Source organism: Oryx dammah, unplaced genomic scaffold (genome assembly GCF_014754425.2).
Source record: "Oryx dammah isolate SB20612 unplaced genomic scaffold, SCBI_Odam_1.1 HiC_scaffold_23, whole genome shotgun sequence".
NCBI classification, from domain to species: Eukaryota; Metazoa; Chordata; class Mammalia; order Artiodactyla; family Bovidae; genus Oryx; species Oryx dammah.
In genome coordinates, this window is record NW_024070207.1 from 51,395,595 (window position 1) to 51,415,278 (window position 19,684).

The 19,684-nt window shown below is 40.2% G+C and overlaps 1 protein-coding gene across 1 annotated transcript in view; it reads left to right on the top strand.

Moving 5' to 3' along the window:
* The first annotated feature begins 1,548 nt into the window (after positions 1 to 1,548).
* The window catches only part of FMR1NB (FMR1 neighbor), a 44,800-nt gene continuing 26,664 nt past the window's right edge, over positions 1,549 to 19,684 (top strand). The window contains exon 1 of the mRNA XM_040265288.1: positions 1,549 to 1,858. Coding sequence (XP_040121222.1) covers positions 1,549 to 1,858 — 310 coding nt within the window. The remainder of the gene's footprint in view (positions 1,859 to 19,684) is intronic.

Sequence of the window (19,684 nt, forward strand, 5' to 3'; positions counted from 1 at the left end):
TATGCTACATTTCAAGAATTATTTATGTAGGAAAAAATCCTTCCTCCTCCCCACTATAGAATGCTTATTAACATTGGAAAGAATAACAAGGACAATAGGATATGATTAGTAGGAAACCATTTGGAAAGTCAGAGTAAAATTTAGTGAGAAAAAAGATGGAAATGCAGTTGAAGGGGATCGTTTTCACAACACTTGAAAACTAGACCAAAGTAGTTGAACAAGTGCTCCAGCATCACCTACAAGATGCTTTTCCAGATGTGCCCAAACCAAGCGAGTTAATGGGATTTTGCCCAAGAGTCAGATTTTAGAAACAGGAGGGGACTTTCAGACAATGTTAACTCTCTCATTTTACACATGCAGCACTGAGGCACAGGAGAAGGCAGGCACTTAATTCATTACTGACAAATAATGGGAATCAAACCAAAGGGTTCTGAGTCTCTTTTTTGTGTTCCTCACACACTTTGCAGAGAAGGCAATAGCAACCCACTCCAGTATTCTTGCCTGGAACATCCCATGAACTGAGGAGCCTGGTAGGCTGCAGTCCATGGGGTCGCTAGGAGTCGGACACGACTGAGCGACTTCACTTCACTTTTCACTTTCATGCATTGAAGAAGGAAATGGCAACCCACTCCAGTATTCTTGCCTGGAGAATCCCAGGGACAGGGGAGCCTGGTGGGCTTGCCGTCTGTGGGGTCGCACAGAGTCGGACACGACTGAAGCGATTTAGCAGCAGCACGCACTTTGTATTATCATATTGCCCACTGTTTAATTTATTCATAACAACCTTAAGGTCTCTAAAGGGAAATACCATGTTGTTCCACTTAAAAGCTCCTACTGCAGGGTAGCAAGCGCCTGAATATCTACCATAGTCCCAACGGTCACTTGTCCCATCCAGCGCTGCCCATAATGACTTTCTGCCATGGCGCCTGAATATCTACCATAGTCCCAACGGTCACTTGTCCCATCCAGCACTGCCCATAATGACTTTCTGCCATGACAGAGATGCTCGTTTTCTTCCCCTGTCTGATATGGTCACCAGAGCCGTGTGTAGCTACCAAACACTTGGTACGGGGCTACGGGGACTGAGGAAGCAATTTTTTAATTCCATTTAATTTTAATTAATGAAAGTTTACATTTAAAAAGCCACATTTATCAGGCGGTGCTGCAGTGACGAACTGTGGTGACCACAGAGGTATCAGAGGACTGACTTTGAAGCGGAATTAAGAGCCAAGGCTGATGTATGAATTCCAGCGAGGCTTTTTTGTTGGTGCTTGATGCCGCTCTACGGCTGGCACAGGCCGTTTGAGCCCACTCATTCATTAGACAATGTTTACCACACCCTAGAAGGGGCGGGCCTTGCGTGGGGCGCATGGGCACAAACAACTAGACGTGCCACGCCGTTACGTATGGGCGTGGTCTAGGCACGGCACGAGAGCGGCACGTGCCGCAGGGGGGGGGATGTGACGTAAGCGTCACTGCCCCGAGGTCTTCTGGGTCTTGGGCGGCCATCAGAGAGGGTGTACCCTCAGCCTGCGGCCACCCGGAGTTATGCCTACTGGTAGGAAGTCGACCCTGGGGAGGATTCAGTCGAGGACCCGGGCAAAGATCCGAGCATTGCGGCGCGTGCAGTCCAAGAAGGTCAATTTGGGAGGGGAGAGCAGTGCGGAGAACCCAGCGACGGAGTCACACCCTAGGGTTAGCATGGCGTCGGCGCAGCAGTCTAGGGGGCAGGCATCTGTCCGTGGCGTCCGGGGTGAGACACGCCGACCTACAGTAAAGGTGTGGGTCTGCCAGCGCTTCGGGCTGTTCCTGCTAGGTTTCTGGTTCCTCCTGCTGCTGGGCTTCTACAAGAGTACTGGTGAGTGCCTGCCCGGAGGACATTGGGCCCGGGTCCCTCAGGGGAACTGGAGGGTGAGGGTGAGGGGAAGATGTCAAAGGGGGCGACCTCTGCGCGCGGTGGTGCGAAGGCCATCTATGCCTCCCTCACAGTCGGCCCTCTTATTGATAGACAAATGGCTTCCCTCCCCCTTTCCCTTCAGAAGGACCTTCCATCCCTTCCGTCATCTCAGAAAGCCCTTCCCTCCCTACTTGCGTGAACAAAGCCCTACCCCGCCTCTCACCTCCCGCCATTTATAAAACAAAATGGAGGTGAAATTCTCGGAACATAAAATCAACTGGTCTTGAACAGTGTGTTGGCATTTAGATATTGAAACGTTGAGCAGCCACCACTTCTCTCTAGTTCTAAAATATTTTCCTTACCCCGAATTCAAACCTATACCCACTAAGAGTGCAGTTACTCCTCATTTCCCAGGCCCTGTCCCTATGGATTTGTTCTGGACTTTTACTATTAATGGGAACATGTAATATTTGTCCTTCCTTGTATATGGCTTGTTCTATTTGGTGTAATGGTTTTGAGATTTTGGAATGTTGTAGCATATATATCGGTGCTTCATCCCTTTTTTATGGCTGAATACTATTCTGTGGTATGAATATACTCCATTTTGTTTGTCCATTTATCAAATTGCTGGGCTTTTGGGTTTTTCCCCAGGGTTTTTCTCTTTCCACTTGCTGGCTATTTTGAATAATACTGTTATGAATGTGCTTAGTCACTCGGTCATGCCCAACTCTACCACCCCATGGAGTATAGTCCACCAGGCTCCTCTGTGCATGGGGATTTTCCAGGCAGGAATACTGGAGTGGTTTGCCATGCTCTTCTTCAGGGGATCTTCCCAACCCAGGGATCAAGCCCAGGTCTCCCGCATAGCAGGTGGATTCTTTACCATCTGAACCACCAGGAAAGCCCAAGAATACTGGAGTGGAGTGCCATTCCCTTCTCCAGGGGATCTTGCCAAGCTAGGAATTGAACCGGGATTTCCTGCATTGCATGCAGGTTCTTAGAGCTGAGCTATCAGGGAAGCCTCATTGTTATGAATATTCTTGTACAAATTTTTGTATATGTTTTCAGTTCTCTTGAGCATGTACCTAGGAGTGGAATTGCTAGGTCAAATGGGAATTCCATGTTGAACTGTTTGAGGAAGTCCCAAATTTTTTCCAAAGTGGTTGAGCCATTTATATTGCCACTGACAGTGTATATGTGCTAAGTCTCTTCAGTCATGTCTGACTCTTTGCGACCCTATGGACTGTAGCCTGCCAGGTTAATCTGTCCCTGGGATTCTCCAGCCAAGATTACTGGAGTAGATTGCCATGCCCTTCTCCAGGGCATCTTTCCAACCAGTGGTGAAACCCGTGTCTGTTACATTGTCTGCATTGGCAGGCAGGTTCCCAGATGGCACTAATGGTAAAGAACCCACCTGCCAGTGCAGGAGACTTAAGAGACACCGGTTCAATCCCTAGGTAGGGTAGATCCTCTGGAGAAGGAAATGGCAATCCACTCCAGTATTCTTTCCTGGACAAGCCCATGGACAGAGGAGCCTGACAGGTAGTAGCCCATAGTATTGCAGAGTCAGACATGACTGAAGTGACTTAGTACAGAGCACAGCACAGCACTCGTGGGAAGCCCATGACAGTGTATGAGGGTCCTCATTTAACCAGGATTTTTACCATCTCCCTTATTTATGAGTGCCATCCTAGTGCAAGTGAAGTGGTATTGTATTGTGGTTTTCATTAGTATTTCCCAAAGAATTCATGCTTTTGAACTGTGGTGTTAGAGAAGACTCTTGAGAGTCCCTTGGACTGCAAGGAGATCCAACCAGTCCATTCTGAAGGAGATCAGCCCTGGGATTTTTTTGGAAGGAATGATGCTAAAGCTGAAACTCCAGTACTTTAGCCACCTCATGCGAAAAGTTGACTCATTGAAAAAGACTCTGATGCTGGGAGGGATTGGGGGCAGGAGGAGAAGGGGATGACAGAGGATGAGATGGCTGGATGGCATCACTGACTAGATGGATGTGAATCTGAGTGAACCCCGGGAGTTGGTGATGGACAGGGAGGCCTGGCATGCTGCGATTCATGGGGTCACAGAGAGTCAGACACGACTGAGTGACTGAACTGAACTGAACTGAAAGACTAATGGTATTGAGTAGCTTTTCATGTGCTTTTCATATGCTCTTTGCAGAAATACCTGTTCAAATCATTTGACCATTTAAAAGTGGATTGTTTGTGGTTTTGTTACTGAGTTGTAAGAGTTCTTCATATATTCAGAATATGTGATTTTTAAATATTTTCTTTCATTCTGTAGGTTTTCTTTAAAAAAATTATGTATTTTTAATTGAAGGATACTTTCCTTACAATATTGTGTTGGTTTCTGCCATATATCAACATGAATCAGCCATAGGTATACATATGTCCTCTCTCTCTTGATTCTCCCTCCCTCCTCCGACCCCACCCCACCCCTCTAAGTTGAGTTCCCTGAGTCATACAGCAAATTCCCTTTGGCTATATATTTTACATATGGTAAAATGTAATATGTATATGTTTCCACTGTACTCTCTCCATTTGTCCCACCCTCTCCTTCCTGCTTCCACCCTCATATTGGTAAGCCTCTTCTCTATGTCTGAGTCTCCATTGTTGCCCTACAAATAGATTCATAAGTACCATCTTTCTAGATTCCAGATATATGCATTAGTGTATGATATTTTGTTTTTCTCTTTCTGACTTCACTGTATGATAGGCACTAGGTTTCATCCACCTCATTAGAACTGACTCAAAACATGTTCCTTTTTGTGGCTGAGTAATATTCCATTGTATGTATGAATCACAGCTTCTTTATCCATTCATCTGTTTTATTTTAATAGTTTTGTGGTTTTAGTCCTTATATTTAGATTGTTGATCTGGTTTGTATTAATTTTTGTTTGCAGTGCATGTTAGGGGTCTAACATTCTCTTGCTTGTGAATATTTGAACTGTGTTGTTGGAGAAGACTCTTGAGAGTCCCTTGGACTGCAAGGAGATCCAACCAGTCCATTCTAAAGGAGATCAGTCCTGGGTGTTCAATGGAAGGACTGATGCTAAAGCTGAAACTCCAATACTTTGGCCACCTCATGTGAAGAGTTGACTCATTGGAAAAGACTCTGATGCTGGGAGGGACTGGGGGCAGGAGGAGAAGGGGACGACAGAGGATTAGATGGCTGGATGGCATCACTGACTCGATGGACATGAGTTTGAGTAACTCCAGGAGTTGGTGATGGACAGGGAGGCCTGGCGTGCTGTGATTCATGGGGTCACAAAGAGTCAGACACGACAGAATGGCTGAACTGAACTGAACTGATCCAGTTATTTCAGTGCCATTTGTTGAAGAGACTATTCATTCCCCTTCGAATAGTCTTGGCACCCTGTTGAAAATCAGTTGACCATAGACCTATGGGTTTATTGATGGACTCTTAAGTTCTGTTCTGTTGGTCTGTGTGTCTGTTCTATGCCAGTACCATACTCTGAATACTATAGATTTGTAGCAAGTTGAGAAAGCTGGACATGTGATTCCTTCAGTTTTGTTCCTTCTCATATTGCTTTGAGTATTCAAGGCCTCTTATAATTCCATATAAATTTGAGGACTAACTTTTCTATTTATGCAAAAATGTCCCAAGTTTTGATAGAGATTGTATTGAATCTGTAGATCACAGTGGACAGTATTGCTATCATAACAACATGAAGTCTTTCAAGCTATGAACATGCCATGTCTTTCCATTAATGGATATCTTTAATTTATTTCAGCAATGTTTTATAGTATTCATTATACAAGTCTTTAACCTCCTTGGTCAAATTTAGTCCTAGATATTTTATTCTTTTGGGTGCTATTGTAAATGGAGTTGTTCTCTTATTTTCCATTTTGGATTATTTATTGCTGGTGTATAGAAGTACAACTTACTTTTGCATGTTGATCTTGTACCCTACAACTTTGCTGAATTGTATGAGCTCTAGTAAGTTTTGTTGTGAACTTTAAAAAATATTCTGCCTATAGAATTATTTTATCTGTGAATAGAGATAGTTGTTTTTCCTTTACATTTTGGATGTTTTTTATTTCATTTTATATTTTTACTTGCTCTAACTAGAACTTTCAATACAGTGTTGAATAGCAGTGGTAAAGGTGGGCATCTTTATCTTCTAATCTTAGAGGGAAATCTTTTAGTTTTTTGCTATTGATTATGATGTTAGCTGTTGATTTTTCATAAATGCTCTTTATCAAATTGAGGAAAATCCCTTCTATTCATAGTTTGGTGAGTGGTTTGATCATAAAAGTTGTTGGATTTTGCCAAATATTTTCTCTGTACCAATTGAGATGATCATGTGAATTTTTTTTTCCTTCATTCTGTTAAGGTGGTGTGTTCCATTGATATTATTATGTTGAACCATCCTTGGATTCTTGGGCTTAAACCCCACTTGGTCATTTTGTATAGTCTTTTTAATATGCAGCTGCATTTGATTTGCCAGTATTTTGTATCTGTATTTATATGTGATATTGGTTTGTAGTTTTTTTTTTTTCCTTGTGGTATCTTTGTCTGGCTTTGGTATAAGGTTAATACTGGCATCATAGAATGAGTAAAGACCTGTTCCCTCTTTTTTTGTTTTTGGAAGAGTTTGAGAAGGATTAGTATTACTTCTTTAAATATTCGATAGAAATCACCAATGAAGCCATCTGCTCCTGGACTTTCTTTATAGGGAGGTTTTGATGAGTGTTTCAGTGTCTTTACTTAAAATAGATATTCTCTAAAAGGTCTTCTTCCCTAGCTTCCTTTCACAAGCTACTAAATTTCCTCACCAACTTGCACAAATTCCCTTCTTTCCCTCGTGAATGACTTCCATCCCTCATTTCTCCTAAGAACTTTTTATTATCTCCTATCACATAATCAGTATCAGTTCAGTCACCCAGTCGTATCCGACTCTTTGCAACCACATGAACCACAGTACGCCAGGCCTCCCTGTCCATCACCAACTCCCGGACTTCACCCAAACGCATGTCTATTGAGTCGGTGATGCCATCCAACCATCTCATCCTCTGTTGTCCCCTTCTCCTCCTTCCTTCAATCTTTTCCAGCATCATGGTCTTTTCAAATGAGTCAGCTCTTCATATCAGGTGGCCAAAGTATTGGAGTTTCAGCTTCAACATCAGTCCTTGCAATGAACACCCAGGACTGATCTCCTTTAGGATGGACTGGTTGGTTCTCCTTGCAGTCCAAGGGACTCTCAAGAGTCTTCTCCTACAACACAGTTCAAAAGCAGCAATTCTTTGGTGCTCAGCTTTCTTTATAGTCCAACTCTCACATCCATACATGACTACTGGAAAAACCATAGCCTTGACTAGACGGACCTTTGTTGGCAAAGTAATGTCTCTGCTCTTTAATATGCTGTCTAGGTTGGTCATAAATTTCCTTCCAAGGAGTAAGCGTGTTTTAATTTCATGGCTGCAAGTCACCATCTGCAGTGATTTTGGAGCCCAGAAAAATAAAGTCAGCCACTGTTTCCCCATCTATTTGCCATGAAGTGATGGAATTGGATGCCATGATCTTCGTTTTCTGAATGCTGAGCTTTAAGCCAACTTTTTCACTCTCCTCTTTCACTTTCATCAAGAGGCTCTTTAGTTCTTCAGTTTCTGCCATAAGGGTGGTGTCATCTGCATATCTGAGGTTATTGATATTTTTCCTGGCAATCTTGATTCCAGCTTGTGCTTCATTCAGCCCAGCATTTCTTATGATGTACTCTGCATAAAAGTTAAATAAGCAGTGTGACAATATACAGCCTTGACGTACTCCTTTTCCTATTTATCATTACTAAGCTCCCTCACCTCACTGTTCAAAGTGCTAACCTCCACGCCTCCTCTCTTAAAGTTCTTCCACCTCTAACCTCACCTTATTAACCCCCCTTACCTAACCTATCAAATTCATTTCTACATCACTTCCTTTCTCAGAGACCTTTCCTTGCTCACTTCCTCTCAAAATGTGGAAGTGAACGTGTTAGTAGCTCAGTCTTGTCTGACTCTCTGCAACGCCATGGACTGTAGCCCACCAGGCTCCTCTGTCCATAGAGTTCTCTAGTCAAAAATATTGGAGTGTGTTTCCATGTCCTTCTCCAAGGGATCTTTCCAACCCAGGAATCGAACCTGGGTCTCCTGCATTGCAGGCAGATTCTTTACCACTGAGCCACCAGGGCAGCCCTTCCCCTTTTTTCATGATTGCCATCCCTGCCTCCTCTAACCTCACAAAGTGACTTCCCTTTTTCCCCTGTAAGGCTTCTTTCTCTCCAGTCCTTTCACAAAGTAGGAACTTCCCTCTCTCCACATAGTACTAAACTCCCTCACCTTTCTCAAAGAACTTTTCTCCTTTGCATATGCTCATGAAGACCCTCCCGCTGTCACCTTAGTCACAAATCCCTTTCCTCTCTTACTCTCACAAGTGCTTTCCCCTTTTCATCACTACTCCAGAAGTTCTTTTTAACCTTTAGTCAAGGTCCTTTCATTCTTCACCTCCCCATAATGACTTTTCTTGGATCACCATACAAGTCTTCTCTCCCTTCATTCAAAAACTTTTCTTCCTTATTTCACAAAGCCCTTTACTTCCCTCACTCAAGGTCTTCACTCTCTCACCTCCCTCTTAAAATGCCTTCATTGTTGTTCTCACTCTAACCTACCTTCACAAAGAGCTCCTCAGTCAAAATCCTTTGCTTCTCTTCTTATTTACCCTCCTTGAGACCTTTGCTCACCCCCCTCCCCCAGATGTTTGTTTTGGCCCTCCAAAGGCCCCCTAATCTCCCCACTCACAGGTTTTTCTTCCTCACCACCCACAGGCACTCTCCTTCCTCAGAAGTCTTCTTTTCCTCCTTCTACTCAATGGTCTTGTGGCCTCACTTTCCTCACTCAAAGTCTTTCCTACTTCCTCCTCCAGATCTTTCTTGCTGCCCCTCCCCCAAATCCCGTACTTTTCCTTTCCCCACAGCCTCCTCTCTTACCTCAAAGATACCCTTGTCAAGAAAGGGCCTTGTCTACCTTACCTCCTTTAGTCTGCCCTCCCTCTCAACCCCCTCACTATGGTATTTTGTCTCCTCCTCTGCATAAAGGACTTGGGTTTCCCACAGTATTCTTCCCTCCCTCCCTCCCTCAAGCTCCAGCTTCAAACCCAAAGACCTTCCATGATCCCCATGTCTAATCTCAGTGACTTCTCTCTCCCTGCCCTCCCCAGAGTCCTTCCATCTTTTCAACTAAGCTCCTCCACAGTCAAAAGGAGGAGGCAAAATTGGGCAGAGGCATTGTAAGTAAAAGGAACAGAGCCCACTATATACTGTGTCATGGCTGCTTGGGGATAAAATTTATTGTTAAATAAAGTATACGTTATGCATTCTTTTATCAACTATTTTAAGTAAGGTAGAAAAATATGATTCCTGCTCTATGAAAAATATTTTAAGATCCATTTTAAATGATCATTTACAAATCATATTATTTCAGATTATTCATACGTATTTTTCCTACTATTCATCTAAAATACAAAGTATTTCTGAATTACTTTTAATGTATTTGTAAATGTTAGTTACAAATAAAACTGAGAACCTTACAAACTGAGACCTTTTTCATTCTCTGAAAAAGTAATTTAGAAAACACAAGTATATATTGTACATTTTTATTTTCTTGGTTCATGAGTTCTTCATTTTCTACTTCTGTTTTGAGTAGATCTCTTTGAAAAAGAGAATACTATTATTCAGTGTAATTTCTTTATTTCCATGAGGACTTTTTTCCAATATAGGTTTAACATCTTTTCTCTTAAAATAATCCATGATTCATTCTATATGTTGTCAAATTTTCCAGATCCTCAAAAGGTAATATACCACTGGATGGATTAAATATCATTTTGCATTTAAAATGATTTACCTCCATTGTGTATATGTACCACAGCTTTCTTATCCATTCATCTGCTGATGGACATCTAGGTTGCTTCCATGTCCTGGCTATTCAGATTCATGTTGATGTATGGCAAAACCAATACAATATTGTAAACTAATTAGCCTCCAATTAAAATAAATAAATTTAAATTTTAAAAAATGATTTAACTCAATTATGCGATGGGTTGACATGTATCTCCCCTCTCCCTGATCAAAAAATGTTGTACTACATTTTTTGTACCAGTACCTCAGAATGTGACCTGATTTGGAGATAAGGTCTTTATAGAGGTAATCAAGTTAAAGTGAAGTCGGCCCTAATCCAGTATGAATGGTTTCATTATAAAAAGAAGAGATTTGAACAGAGTGATAGACATTGATAGTAGAAAGACTATATGAATAGACATGGGGAGTAGACAGCCATCTATAAGCGAAGGAGAGAGTCTTTCTTTCACAGTTCTCAAAAAGAATCAACCCTGTTGACATCTTAATTTTGGACTTCTGGCCACCAGAATTGTTAAAACAATAAATTTCTGTTGTTCAAGCCACCAGGTTTATGGTGTTTTCTTACAATGACCCTGGCAAACTAAAACATACTGTTGTTGTTGTTCATTCAGTTGCTAAGTCATGTCTGACTCTTAGCAACCCCTTGGCCTGAAGCATGCCAGGATTCTCTGTCCTTCACTATCTCCTAGAGTTTGCTCAAATTCATGTCCATTTAGTCAGTGATGCTGTCTAACCATTTCATCCCCTTCTGCCCTCTTTTCTTTTGCTTTCAGTCTTTCCCAGCATCAGTGTCTTTTCCAATGAATCGGCTGTTTGCATCGGGTGGTCAGAATATATTCAGGGTAAAATAACTAAAAATAATTTAGCCATGCCCTTGGAGTATTGCAGTAAAATCAGGGTACATGGTCCCAGAGCTAAAATTTCCCTTCTTCATAGATAGACCCTTCTGAGTTCTCTTAGATTTAATGCCACCAGGGAGAATTGAGGTTGAGGGATCTGAAGTAACTGCTGGGATAGCTCTAGGTTGTATTGTCATTTTGACCTTGCTTTTCAGGTTGTTTTTATGCACAAGGCATATAAACTAGTGGCATACAGGATGAAGAAACCAGTAGATCAGGACTGGGAATTTGATCCCATTTCCTCCACTAGTTCTCTACCTTATTGGGTTAGTCCTTATTGCATGTCTTTTTTGGGGGGAGATTAAAAAAGAGAAATAAAGACTGACCAGTAGGTAACATATTCGGAATGTTTTAGCTCCATGGGGGGCAGACAACCTCTTAACTAGTTTTTGTATTATACTTCATTTCTCTGTTATGCTTGGTGAGTAAATGAGGCAGTGCACCTCAATAGAAGGTCTGATTGACTTGCCTTGTACCACACTAAGCACGAACTTTGGTCTTGCTTTAAACATTTGTATATGTGCTGTAGTTGGAGGAGCCCTGAACTAGGATTTAGGAGACCTGAGTCATCATGATTCTGCCACTGACTTGCTATGTGACTTTTGAGGAATCATTTTACCTGTTTAGGTTTCAGTTATCTTGTCTAAAAATTGAGATTTTACTAGACAGATGTTTCTCCTGCCTCAGTCATTTGTATAATACCTTCATAATTTGTTATCTTAATGCTACCGGTTATTCATGTTTTCTTTAAATTGTCTCACTTTTTAATATAAATGCATTTGTTTTAAAAGGAAACTGTAGCACTGTTATAAATGGAAAACTGGTCATATTTGTGATTAAGAGAATTATTTATAAAAATAAATATCCTGAAAAGAAAGTAATGTTATTAAAGTTAGAAACAATTTAAAAAGTGAAAGACATATGATGAAATATTTATGGTTTTATATTGTACTAAGCATTTCGTGTATGACTTCAGGTAATGCTTAGAATTCTTCAAAGTAAATTCGATTCCCATTTTGCAGATGAGTAAACTGAGGCAGAGTCAGAATGCAAATTCAGGTCTATTTGAGGCTGAGGCCCAGAAAAGACTGCAGCATAGGTAGACCCTCAAATAAAGCCCTAGCAAAATCCTCTTCAAGCTGATACCCCTTAGCTACTGTTCGCATTCTGTCTCTTCACCCTTTAATCTAGTTCCTCATCTGACATACTTCACTACAGAGTAGGGCTGGCAGCATGATTTTCCAAATGAAAAAGTAGGAAGGGGGGTTCCCCTGTTCAAAATGTATTATGAATTTCAAGATGATAGAAGAACATTAAACCAAGTGTAGGGCTGTTTTGGAGAAGGCATTGGCAAACCACTCCAGTACTCTTGCCTGGAAACTCCCATGGACGGAGGAGCCTGGTGGGCTGCAGTCCATGGGGTCGCTAAGAGTCAGACACGACTGAGTGACTTCACTTTCACTTTTCACTTTCATGCATTGGAGAAGGAAATGGCAACCCACTTCAGTGTTCTTGTCTGGAGAATCCCAGGGACGGGGGAGCCTGGTGGGCTGCTGTCTACGGACACGACTGAAGCAGCTTAGCAGCAGCAGCAGCAGCAGGACTGTTTTAAGAGTCACATTCTGTAGATTGCACAGGTCACATACCGATGAAGCCCACAGCTTTGAGTCTGTTTTATTTTTTCCCTTTGAAACTTAGTTAGATTTTCAGTCTTTTTTTTTTTTTTGGTAACAGGGAAATTAAAAAATAAAAATTCTTTGTGACAAGGAAACATAATTGGTTCTTTACCATTTCTTGTTGCCATTTAGGAATGCTGGTTCCTAATCTTTTATTTGCTGAGCTTAATGTGTGTGCAGATGCAAATTAGAAGCATAGAGGATGGAATTATTCTGCATATGAAAAACAGTGGGGGAGGGGAAAGAGTCTGGAGCCTAATAAGGTGAAGAGGAAGCTCTGAAAAGACCTGGGTACTGGCTGATGGGAGATTCTGGAGAGAGAAAAGGACAGCTGCTTCTGAGAATGAAAGAACAGGGATATCAAAGGGGATTTTTATAAAGGTTTGCCATATGGTGAGTGATGTCAACCTTGTTTGGTGCCATGGTAGTTTTTCTATACTAGTCATGTATATTTTTTTCTACACTTTCATAATAAATACCTAAATAGTAAAAAGTAAATACACCCATAAATATTCAGCTGTGTTCCACCTAAAATCAAATCATGTAATGCTGATGATACTTATACATACTTTGGGAAATAGTGCTCATGTTAATTTAAAAATAATTGTCTTTCAGAGTAGGGAAGAGAGCAGTGGTAGGGAGCAGATTAAACATGCTGGAGGCTTTTGGTTCAGGCTGCTGCTGATAGGTGCTTACCTGAGTAAAACATTTAATTGCCTCTTCCTTTTGTACTCACTGAAGTGACCAAAAGATCTGTAATAGTTGAAAACTCAAGAGAGCCAAGAAGGGTGCTATCATTATTTATATACCAGAAATTTGAAGGGATTTCTGAAAGATAGCCAAGCTAGACACTACTGAGAGAAGTTGCAGCAGACCTGTATTTCACTTCAGCTAAAGCCAAGCCTGTCTGGCAGGGTTTGGAGGCTAGAGTACCCTGAGTTGGAGATCAATCTGCATCCTGCAAGAACTCCAGAGAGCACACTCCCTGCCGAAGACAACCTAGTATGGAGACTCAGGTCACTTTATGCTGCTGCCAGCTGATACTTCCTTCAAATGGTGTGTTGACAAGGGTAGTGTTGTGCCCAAGTCGCGAAATCTCCCAGTAACCACCAGGGAGCAGATATTCGATGCAAAAGCAAGAGAATTTTTATTACCAAGCTCGAGCTGGGGCTCCCACCGATACCGATGCAGCAGCTATAGGGAGGAGCCCCGAGTTCTGGGTTACATTGCTTATATAGGGTATTCTCCTGCGAGAAATTTGAAAAACGGGAGTTTCCGAGTTGGGAAATATCTAATTGGTTACCTTCTGTGGAAGGGTTAGGTGTTGGTTTCTGATTGGTTTTTATTTTCCCTGGGCTGGCCCCGGGTTCTAATTGGTTCCCATTACCTAGGTAGACTACCTTAAGTCAGGAGATTTTGGTCTGGGGTCTGATTGGCTCGAGGATGGTGGGGTGAGGTCAGGGGATTTCCAAAGGCTCTTGGATTTTCAGAGGCTCTTTTCCTGGAACCTTACAAAATGGAGTTTTTCTGTTAACAAAATGGAGTACCTTAGGTCCTTCAGGTAGTCAAGGTCGGCACTGAGTGAACAAATGGCAGTACAGAATACAAAGATCCTGTCAAGTCTCCTTCCAACTGTAGCTCCTTTCCTGTATGATGCAGAGCAATGAGCCCTCTAATCTGGCAAAATATGGCTGGCAATGTTAATCTAATTTCTTGTTCCCTGGGCTTCCAAGCCCCTTGTATGGCCAGTTTCTTTATCTTTTTTTTTTTTTTTTTGTAAGCTGAAATATCTCAGAGAAGTCAGCTCCTGTTTGAAGTAGATCCTCTACCCTATATTGTATTGATAGCCACTTTCCTCATAGCACACATTGCAATTTATAGTTATTTAATTTGTTGGTTTAGGTTTTTTTTTTTTGTTTTCTCTACTATATCATAAGCTTCTTGAGGGTAGGGACTTATCTGATTTATTCACTGATATATTCCCAAAATCTCAACTATAATAGGCATTAGCTGAGCCAGAAGGGAAGCCCAGGAATACTGGAGTGGGTAGCCTATCCCTTCTCCAGCGATCTTCCCAACTCAGGAATCAAACTGGGGTCTCCTGCATTGCAGGCGGTTTCTTACCAACTGAGCTATCAGGGAAGCCCATAATTATTTGTTAGTTTACTTTTTTTGGTTTCTCCACTATATGGTGAGCTTCATGAGGGTAAGGATCTTACCTGATCTGTTCACTGATATAGTCCCAAAACCTCGAATATAATAGGCATTAAAAACATATTTATTGAACAAGTAGGGGTTAGGATAAAACAGAACAAAATGAGGTATTTTTAACATTGCCAAGATACTGTAATACACAGTGAAGATAAAATTATAATGAATGAACATTTATGCATAATGCTAAAATATGTAAAACAAATGGTCTTAGAAATTGAACTGGGAATGGACAAATCTACAATTGTAGTGGCAGACTATGATACACATATTTTAGTCCTTGACAGAAAAAAGTAAAAATATTGACCATTTGAATAATACAGTTAGATTGATTTATCATGTATAACATGTCCGACACGATGGACGTGAGTTTGAATGAACTCCAGGAGATGGTTATGGACAGGGAGGTCTGGTGTGCTCCTTTTCATGGGGTCGCAAGGAGTCAGACACGACTGAGCGACTGAACTGACTGAATATGTATAACAAAGTTCATATTCATATAATAAAGTTCATATTGCAATAAAGTACCCTACAGGCTGAGAATATACACTCAGGTACATGTGTATGGAAGCTGGTCTCATTAAAATAAAAGAATATTTTCATTGATATAAAGGAGATTTAAAAATTGCAAGTGAATATTCTTATGATTCCATCTTGATAATTACTTTATAAGCAAATGATTTCCTAGGAAAATTAAAATAAACTCATGAGCATGAAGCAATAGTTATTTTCTATAGAATAGAACTGTTTAGAAAGGAACCATCCCCCTTCAAAACTTACAGACTCAACTATTTATGGATGAGTTTTTCCAAACCTTTAATGGATCAAATATTTCTTATTCTGTTTAAACTGTTTAAGTATAGAAAAATAAAAAGATGAAAAGCTTCCCAGATTATTTTAGGAAGAAGATATAACCGTCATGCCAAAACCTATAGAGATAGCAAACAACAGAAAGCTGCAGGCACACTTGACTTAGAAATGTTGATCCACAAATTCTGTATACAGCATTAACACTTTGGGCTTTATTTCAGGAATGCAAGAATATTTTAATATGGGGAATATGTTAATATTTAGCAATTAAGAGGCAAAGGAAAATATCATCATGATAGTAAATATTAAAAGCGTTTGATAAAATCCTACTTCCATTCTTGCTTAAAAATAAAGGAAAATAATAGAAAATTTATAGTAAACTAGGACTAGGGGAGTACATTCTTAATTTAGTGAAAAAATTCTTTCTTAAGCCAGAAATTTCTGTCTTCATCTGTATTTAGTGATATTGTGGTTGTATAGATCTGAAATGAAACTGAAGACCAATGAGCACTAAGGAGAGTCAAACAAAATAGTAAGTTAGAAAATAAACTTCTTACCTTTCTTACATACCAGCGGTAATCAGCTAGAAAATGTGGTGATATAGATCATATTCATATAAAAAGAAAATATACTTGACATATGGAAATAAGTGTAATAAGAATGGTATAAGACCTATATGAATGTAACTATAAACCTTACTCAGGGAGATAAAAAAAGAGACTTGAATGAGTGAGATTCTTGAGTGAGGTAATTTTGTACTATTATCCATTATCTCTCAATGAATCTACATTTAAGAAAATTCAAACCAGGTATAAAATGCACACAATAAATGTTTTTGGTTTTGTTTTTGTTTTAATTTTTTATTTTTTATTTTACTTTACAATTCTGTATTGGTTTTGCCATACATTGACATGAATCCACCATGGGTGTACATGCGTACCCAAACATGAACCCCCCTCCCACCCCCCTCCCCACACCATCTCTCTGGGTCATCCCCGCGTACCAGCCCCAAGCGTGCCGTATCCTGCATCGGACATAGACTGGCAATTCGATTCTTACATGATATTATACATGTTTCAATGCCATTCTCCCAAATCATCTCACCTTCTCCCTCTCCCTCTGAGTCCAAAATTCTGCTGTACACATCTGTGTCTTTTTTGCTGTCCTGCATACAGGGTCATCATTGCCATCTTTCTAAATTCCATATATATGTGTTAGTATACTGTATTGTTGTTTTTCTTTCTGGCTTACTTCACTCTGTATAATCGGCTCCAGTTTCATCCATCTCATCAGAACTGATTCAAATGTATTCTTTTTAATGACTGAGTAATACTCCATTGTGTATATGTACCACTGCTTTCTTATCCATTCATCTGCTGATGGACATCTAGGTTGTTTCCATGTCCTGGCTATTATAAACAGTGCTGCGATGAACATTGGGGTACATGTGTCTCTTTCAGTTCTGGTTTCCTCGGTGTGTGTGCCCAGCAGTGGGATTGCTGGGTCATAAGGCAGTTCTATTTGCAATTTTTTAAGGAATCTCCACACTGTTCTCCATAGTGGCTGTACTAGTTTGCATTCCCACCAACAGTGTAGGAGGGTTCCCTTCTCTCCACACCCTCTCCAGTATTTATTGCTTGCAGATTTTTGGATCGCAGACATTCTGACTGGTGTAAAGTGGTACCTCATTGTGGTTTTGATTTGCATTTCTCTAATAATGAGTGATGTTGAGCATCTTTTCATGTGTTTGTTAGCCATCCATATGTCTTCTTTGGAGAAATGTCTATTTAGTTCTTTGGCCCATTTTTTTATTGGGTCGTTTATTTTTCTGGAATTGAGCTGCAGGAGTTGCTTGTATATTTTTGAGATTAGTTGTTTGTCAGTTGCTTCATTTGCTATCATTTTCTCCCATTCGGAAGGCTGTCTTTTCACTTTGCTTATATTTTCCTTTGTTGTGCAGAAGCTTTTAATTTTAATTAGGTCCCATTTGTTTATTTTTGCTTTTATTTCCAGAATTCTGGGAGGTGGATCATAGACGATCCTGCTGTGGTTTATGTCGGAGAGTGTTTTGCCTATGTTCTCCTCTAGGAGTTTTATAGTTTCTGGTCTTACATTTAGATCTTTAATCCATTTTGAGTTTACCTTTGTGTGCAGTGTTAGACAGTGATCTAGTTTCATTCTTTTACAAGTGGTTGACCAGTTTTCCCAGCACCACTTGTTAAAGAGATTGCCTTTACTCCATTGTATATTCTTGCCTCCTTTGTCAAAGATAAGGTGTCCATATGTGTGTGGATTTATCTCTGGGCTTTCTATTTTGTTCCATTGATCTATATTTCTGTCTTTGTGCCAGTACCATACTGTCTTGATGACTGTGGCTTTGTAGTAGAGCCTGAAGTCAGGCAAGTTGATTCCTCCAGTTCCATTCTTCTTTCTCAAGATTGCTTTGGCTATTCAAGGTCTTTTGTATTTCCATACAAATCTTGAAATTATTTGTTCTAGTTCTGTGAAAAATATCGCTGGTAGCTTGATAGGGATTGCATTGAATTTGTAAATTGCTTTGGGTAGTATACTCATTTTCACTATATTGATTCTTCTGATCCATGAACATGGTATATTTCTCCATCTATTAGTGTCCTCTTTGATTTCTTTCATCAGTGTTTTATAGTTTTCTATATATAGGTCTTTTGTTTAGGTAGATATATTCCTAAGTATTTTATTCTTTTTGTTGCAATGGGGAATGGAATTGTTTCCTTAATTTCTTTTTCTACTTTCTCATTATTAGTGTATAGGAATGCAAGGGATTTCTGTGTGTTGATTTTATATCCTGCAACTTTACTATATTCATTAATTAGCTCTAGTAATTTTCTGGTAGAGTCTTTAGGGTTTTCTATGTAGAGGATCATGTCATCTGCAAACAGTGAGAGTTTTACTTCTTCTTTTCCAATTTGGATTCCTTTTATTTCTTTTTCTGCTCTGATTGCTGTAGCCAAAACTTCCAGAACTATGTTGAATAGTAGTGGTGAAAGTGGGCACCCTTGTCTTGTTCCTGACTTTAGGGGAAATGTTTTCAATTTTTCACCATTGAGGATAATGTTTGCTGTGGGTTTGTCATATATAGCTTTTATTATGTTGAGGTATGTTCCTTCTATTCCTGCTTTCTGGAGAGTTTTTATCATAAATGGATGTTGAATTTTGTCAAAGGCCTTCTCTGCATCTATTGAGATAATCATATGGCTTTTATTTTTCAATTTGTTAATGTGGTGAATTACATTGATTGATTTGCGGATATTGAAGAATCCTTGCATCCCTGGGATAAAGCCCACTTGGTCATGGTGTATGATCTTTTTAATGTGTTGTTGGATTCTGATTGCTAGAATTTTGTTGAGGATTTTTGCAACTATGTTCATCAGTGATAATGGCCTGTAGTTTTCTTTTTTGGTAGTATTTCCCATGAAATGATGGGACCAGATGCCATGATCTTAGTCTTCCAAATGTTGAGCTTTAAGCCAACATTTTCACTCTCCTCTTTCACTTTCTTCAAGAAGCTTTTAAGTTCCTCTTCACTTTCTGCCATAAGGGGGTGTCATCTGCATATCTGAGGTTATTGATATTTCTCCCGGCAATCTTGATTCCAGCTTGTGCTTCCTCCAGCACAGCATTTCTCATGATGTACTCTGCATAGAAGTTAAACAAGCAGGGTGACAATATACAGCCTTGACATACTCCTTTTCCTATTTGGAACCAGTCTGTTGTTCCATGTCCAGTTCTAACTGTTGCTTCCTGACCTGCATGTAGATTTCTCAAGAGACAGGTCAGGTGGTCTGGTATTCCCATCTCTTTCAGAATTGTCCAAAGTTTATTGTGATCCACACAGTCATAGTCAATGAAGCAGAAGTAGATGTTTTTCTGGAAATCTCTGGCTTTTTTGATGATCCAGCAGATGTTGGCAACTTGATCTCTGGTGTCAAGACCCCCTCAACAAGCACTGTTTCTGAAAGCGCAATATGGCAAGAGAATGAGAAACAAGACACAAGAATTCAGTGAAAAGCAAGGATCAGGGGACCAACACCACTCCAAGGTGAAGGTGCCAAAACTGAATCTAAGCCAGCTTTATTGTACTTTCAGCCATGAATGAAAGAATATGTGGGGAGTTAAGCTCATGTGGCCTTCAGGGCCAAAGAACAAAATGATCATTAACCACTGAGTAACTAAGAAACAGTAGTCAATAACAAATCAGTAACTAAGACTAATATTCTTATCTATA